Source organism: Otolemur garnettii, unplaced genomic scaffold (genome assembly GCF_000181295.1).
Source record: "Otolemur garnettii isolate 467f Iridium unplaced genomic scaffold, OtoGar3 scaffold00046, whole genome shotgun sequence".
Classification (NCBI taxonomy): Eukaryota; Metazoa; Chordata; class Mammalia; order Primates; family Galagidae; genus Otolemur; species Otolemur garnettii.
Window position 1 is genome coordinate 652,753 of NW_003852441.1, and position 6,030 is coordinate 658,782.

At 49.3% G+C, this 6,030-nt stretch overlaps 1 protein-coding gene across 3 annotated transcripts in view; it reads right to left on the reverse strand.

Annotated features, from left to right (window-relative positions):
* The window catches only part of TOM1L2 (target of myb1 like 2 membrane trafficking protein), a 137,519-nt gene that overhangs the window by 26,083 nt on the left and 105,406 nt on the right, over positions 1-6,030 (reverse strand). For all 3 annotated transcript variants that reach the window (XM_023514005.1, XM_003791034.3, XM_003791035.3), the window contains 4 exons: positions 5,145-5,278; positions 2,803-2,851; positions 2,239-2,362; positions 629-746 (listed from right to left, as the gene is read on the reverse strand). In XM_023514005.1, the coding sequence (XP_023369773.1) occupies positions 629-746; positions 2,239-2,362; positions 2,803-2,851; positions 5,145-5,278 (425 nt within the window). The remainder of the gene's footprint in view (positions 1-628; positions 747-2,238; positions 2,363-2,802; positions 2,852-5,144; positions 5,279-6,030) is intronic.

Below are 6,030 nucleotides of genomic sequence, written 5' to 3' on the forward strand. Positions count from 1 at the left end.
CTATCTACCGAGTGCAACACGGTGAGACTCTGTCTCAAAAAAAAAAAAAAAAAAAAGAGAAGCTGAACAGAAATCCCCTGAGATACAAGGGGTTGTCTATTTTGGAACCACCTCCCCCAATTCCATATGATTCATCCTTGCCAGAGCTGCTGTCAGAGAAGCCTCTGCTATGACCACTTTTTTAGGCAGGAAAATCTTGCTGCTGGGAACCCATTTCAGGCCCTGCCTTGCTGTACCCTCTTGCTCCAAGCTCCTCCTGTGGATGAGGAGCTGGGCTAGGTAGGTGGGTGAGGGAGGGTTTGCAGCAGCCACATGAGGAGGAAAGAGAAGAGAAGAGTTGCCTCCTGTGAAACTGAGAGGACAAATTACACTACAGTCAACCCAGAGGCAGAGGAGAGACAGAGAGAGAGAGAGAGAATGTGTGTTAGGCGGGAGGGTGGGGTGGGGTGGGGATAGTGGTGGCATTCATTCAGCATCTACGTCTAAAACCATGTCCTCACAGTTGTACTTTAAAGCTTCTGGCATTCCTGGACCTGGTAAAACAAAGGCCTCCCTGTGTTGACCTGTGATCAAACATGGGTCAATCCCCCAGTATCTTTAGAGAGCCCCCAGAAAGGGCCTCACTTACGTCTTGCGTTGCTCGGCTGAAGAGTTCTCTTTTGTCTGTGCAAACATGTCAAAGCCATCACGGGGATTACACTGCTGGAGTGAACTCAGGGTGCCACTGACGCTGTCTGTCCCCAAGTCTATAGCAACAAAACAAATGCGGGCAGATGAGAACCAAATGTGGGTTATGGACTTGACAGGGGGCCCCCAAGCTAGGATGCCAGCTGCGTGGGTTCGGGTCCTATGGGGTGGGGGCAGGACTCCCAGTTCACCATGGGCAGGAGGAGCCAGGGTAGGGCCCAGATGGGCACAGCCACTCCCCACCAAGCTGCTCACAGAGGGGAAAGAGTCATCATAACGAACAGGGAGATTGCTGGTGATAAGGCGGCCGGGATACCGGGGCTAGAACACCTACACATTTCCTATAATGCCCTTCAAAGGTGAGCCCTCATTAACTCAACCAAGGACCTGGGCCATTTATCTATTTAGCAAATATCTCTAGGCACTCATAGTGTTCAGAGCTAGAATTCAAGCGACTCAAATGGAATCAGACTTGTTCTTTGGCCTCAAGAAGCTCACTGAGTAGGAGGGAGACAGAAAACAGTGGTGCTGGTCTTGAGACACTTGGAAAGACACAAAACCAGCCCAAGAGTGAGTCTTCGAGGATGACTGAGAGAATGTGCTCAGGGAAGAAGGAGGAAAGGCAGGCACAACGCCACAGGTCTGCTAAGTCCAGGGTGTGTGAAGTAAACTGGGCTCACAGGGAGAGACCATGGAAGAGATGGCTGGAAAGGCAGGTGGAGAGAGTTGATGAAGCCTCAAATGCTAGGAAAGAAAGTAGGTGTGAAGACACTCGCTGTTTTTTATGAAGGGAGTAGCAGAGTCTAATTTGAAGCTTTGGTATTAAATCTGGTGGGTATATATGCTGCATGGACTGAAGGCAGAGAAATTTTCTCTGACAGAAATAGTGGTTACAGATATGTGAGAACTGAGAAGCTAGCATTACAGCAACTGACAGGCCACTAAATAAAGCTCACTTCAATTCAGAGGAAATGAAGGTAGAAAGAGAAATATTAAGCAAATGGGAAAATAAAAAACAAGGCAGACAAAAAAAAATTGAGAGCCATACTTGCTCAATTATTTTACTATTATAATTTTGTTATAAATTCTATATAACTAAAGAATCCAGAGTTGTATATACACTTTCAAACTGAATGAACTGTAGAAAAGTGGGAAGGGTTTTTTGTTTTAAGTTCCAGATAATGGAACATTTTAGGTTGGTACAGTTCAAGGAGAACAGATATATATATTCAGTGTCACCGCTTTCTGTTTCCAAGCCCACTGCACATTGTCAATCAATCACAGATTCTTCTAAGCCCCAATGTAGCTGCAGCATCCTCCTTAAACCTGTGTTCCAAGCACGCAAGGAGCTAAAACCTATCTGCCATCCTTGACCTAGTTAATATTGAACCAAAAGGGGTACAATTGGCCATGACTCAGGTACACACGTTCTCATGTGGGATTCCCCACAAAACTCTCTTCAGGCCTCCAACAAGGGGTGAGAGTGGCCTACAGAAAAAAAAAAAAAAAAAACAGTGGTAAGGAGGCCCTTTCTGCCTCTGAGATACTCACCCAAGCCTGCAAGCTGGGAGGAGAGAGAAGATGGGGGTGCTGTGCTCCCCACCATTGGGCTCACCACAGCTGGTGACCCTGGCCCCAGGTCTATTAAGTTGTCTTCAGTCACTTCGGTCAGCACCTGTGAGAATGTGAGACTGGCAGTGAGCCCCAGAGCCCTGTGTTGGCTTTGAGGGGAATGTCAGTGGACACCTGACAGGTGTCTGAGGGGAGAACCATGGGTGTAGCTCCTGTCTGGAAGCAATGCCTTCCCTCACCTGTCTCCAGGGTCCATCACATGCCCCTGCTGTCAGGGAGCCTCCTCTCAGTCCCCACTCCAAGGAGGAGCACCGAGTCACCAGAATGGTCAAGTCTCGGAGCCTCCTTGCCATCTTCCCAACAGGGGTGCCTGCTAGCTCGTCCCCAACATCCTGTCAACCAGAGCTGGCTCTTCAGTCGCCCAAATATTTTAAACTCAGTTAGAAAACTAGAGGTGAGGGAACACCAGAGCAGGTCCTCATCCTCCACAACATGGAAGGGTGGCCAGCCTGCAAGACCAGAGAACTCGGAGGGAATACTTACTCCATTACTGGCATTGTGAAGTGATCGGCCCGATCTGTACCGTTCAAACCTATCAAGAAAAGGGAAAGCAGAAGTAAGAAGATGCCCAGGACATGCCCATGGTGCTTGCTGGTCCTATGAAGAGCCCCTGGACCGAGAGAGACTGGCCAGTCCAGTCTGAGGGCTGGGGAAGCAGATGCAGACAGGCACAACTCTGCCCCACTCTCCCCAGAGGGGCTGGCCTGGAGAGCATCAGCCTCCACCCGGCTCCCTGCCTGCGTGTCTCTCACCCAGTCATCTCTTCACACGAGGCCCAGGGAGCTCCTCCTGCCCCTAGAGGGAGTGTGGGTCAGCCACTTACCTCAGAGGCCCCAAATGTCTATCCACAAAGCCAAGCAACAACTGCAGAGCCCTCCCTATTTGACAGAGCTGTGCTGAGAGGAACTTGCTAGTATCGCTAAGATGTCCCCAACTCAGCCTCTAGGGGAGGAAGTAGGGTGCTCATGGGGTGGGAGCCCCAGGAGCAGGAAGGTGGGTGCAAGCCCTAGGTATGGCCTGGTAAAATAGCCAGTAGTTGCAGGGAGGTCTGGGCCAACCATGAGCAGCTGTTGGAAGAGCAGGGCAGGATGGGCCTGCCAGGGGGTCTCCTCTGCACCCAGTGATAGTGCAGACAGGACCTGGCTTTGATCAGCTGTGGAGGGGAACGGAAGAGCAGTTGCCAGGTATACAGGGCTGGGGAGAATACATCATGGTCTGCATCATATTCACAAGCTGCAAAACACCTCTAGCAAAGAGGAGACATTTTCTAGCTAGAGCCTGAGAAACTGGGCATTAGTGAGGTACGCTGCTCCACACTGGTCTCCCAGCTTGCTGGGGTCAGAGTCTGGGGACAGGGATTCCCAGGGGGAAGGATCTGGTTAGGTGGTGAGTGTCTGCTGTGGTTTTAAGGAAGATTTGTGTGTTTTTTTCCAACAGTGGTAAAAGGAAAATAGGAATACTAATATATCTAAAAAAAATTTTAATCCTAGAGTACCTTCCCACATTTTCTTAATTAGTCTTATCAAAGGCACCCTAACCAGGATGGTACCTCAGGGACACAGGCCCTAGGCTTTGCCTCTAAATTATTTATAATGCTGGGACTGGTGGACTCCTGGGTTCAAATGCCCACATTAGCTAGCTGCTGTTATTCTATTCTAGCAGGGGCTTAAATGGATTTAACAGGTTAAAAATAAGCTCACTTGCCATGCAAAATTTGGAGCCACATGGTAGGACAAAGGGCCTCCAGGGTGGGAGTTGAGGCTCCTCAGATCAGTGCCTGCCTTCTAATTGACACAATGGGAGCTGCTGGGGCCCCACACTCCCACCACAGAGGTTTCCTCACATGTCACAGTGAGGAATGCACCCAGCTCTACTTCCAAGGTTAAAACCTAAGACAAAGCCCAGGGTTGTGAAACTACAATAAAATCACCCTTTAAACCCCAAAGGGTAATGCGAATGCAAGTATCTGTCCCACTTACCCTACGTGATGCCAGTGAGCTTGAGGTACCTACAATAGCACAGGGGGGTAGCCCTCAAGTCTGCAAAGACCCTAGCCACCCTTTCGGCCCTCAGATTTAAGGGGAAACGTTTGGCCTGGTCAGGGTCCCTCCTGGTTCTAACAGTGGGTCATTTAAGAAAGCCCAAGGTGTGCCCATCAGGGTGATGAGACGGGAGCTATGCTGCTATTATACTTCCTATTTAAAACTAGCTCTAAATAAGACATTTTGGACTTTGTCCTGAAGGGAAGGCTTTAGATATGAAAAAAGCCTGCAAGTTTGTTACCTCAAACCTCAAAATGCAGAAAGAACTGAAAGGAACGTGTGCACGTTTCCGGCCCTTACACCCTGCCTACCTCCCCTGAACACTCTAGATAACACTGACATTTGCAAAAGGAAAAGCTTTTTCTTTTTTTAAAGATGGGAAAAGGAAATCCTTTTCCTTAGTAGAGATTTCTTTTCCCTTTAATCCTTTTCAAATTCAAAGAATCATCAAAGGAGCAGGTGCAGAAGCTCTGGAACCCAGACCCCCCCCCCCCAATTCCTAGCCTTCCCTGGGGCTGAGGGTGGGGGGAGGTAGAGCAGCCTGAGGCTCACAAAGGGCAGAGCCTAATTCTGCACATCAACTTCCTGCTGCTTCTGCTGCTTGGTTCCCAGGAGAACAAGAAGCGTTTTCCTTGTCAGCCGGGAACAAATTAGCATCTCTGATGAGTATTTTCCAACTCTAATCTCTCTCCCTCTTTCTTTTTCCTTTGTTTATGCAAGAAATCCCTCTGTTATGGCAACAATCTTTTCAAGGGGGGGAGAAAAAAGGAGCCTGGCTCCCACCTCTCGTAGCGGAGGAAGACGTTGTTGAGGTCGTCGTTGACATGCAGCAGCTCCTCCGTGACCTCCTCGTTGGACACGCGGGAGATGAGCTCCACGATGCGCTGCTGCATGGCCCGGCAGGTCCTGTTCAGCTCCTAGGGAACACAGACACCTCGGGATGGCCTGCTGGGTATGCTTTTTGTCACATTCTATTTCCTTTGAAAAAAATTTGTACTGATTCTTAAAAGTCACAAAAGGAGTACATGTGTCTTCATAAAACCAGACATGTGCAGAATACAAAGCAGAAGGTCCCTCCATTCTGCCTGCCCCTCCCACCCTGGAGGAAACAAGGACTCTTTCCGCAGAGAGACAAGTGTGCATGTGCACACTGTTATATGTGCATGAGCACTGTTTATATTAGTCATTTACAGATAGTAAAATGTGATTCTCTGCAATCCGTTTTTCCTCTTCAACAGAATATTCCAGATACCTTTTCCCATCCCTCTGTGTGTGCACCACAGTATAGCTCACTATTCTTTCATTGGGGGCTATTTAGGTCGTGGTCTCTCTTTTTTTGGCCAACCCAAATAATACATTTGTACACATACACACTTACAAACTCAGGCAAGGACTTCCCTAGGACAGTCTCCTCAGAAGTGGACTTTCTGGATGACAGGGTATGGTCACTTAGAATATTGATTGGTGGCTCGGTGCCTGTGGCTCAAGTGGCTAAGGCGCCGGCCACATACATCTAAGGTGGTGGGTTCGAATCCCCAGCCCGGGCCCGCCAAACAACAATGATGGCTGCAACCAAAAAAATGGCCAGGCGTGTGGCGGGCGCCTGTGGTCCCAGCTACTTGGGAGGCTGAGGCAGGAGACTCGCTTGAGCCCAGGAGTTGGAGGTTGC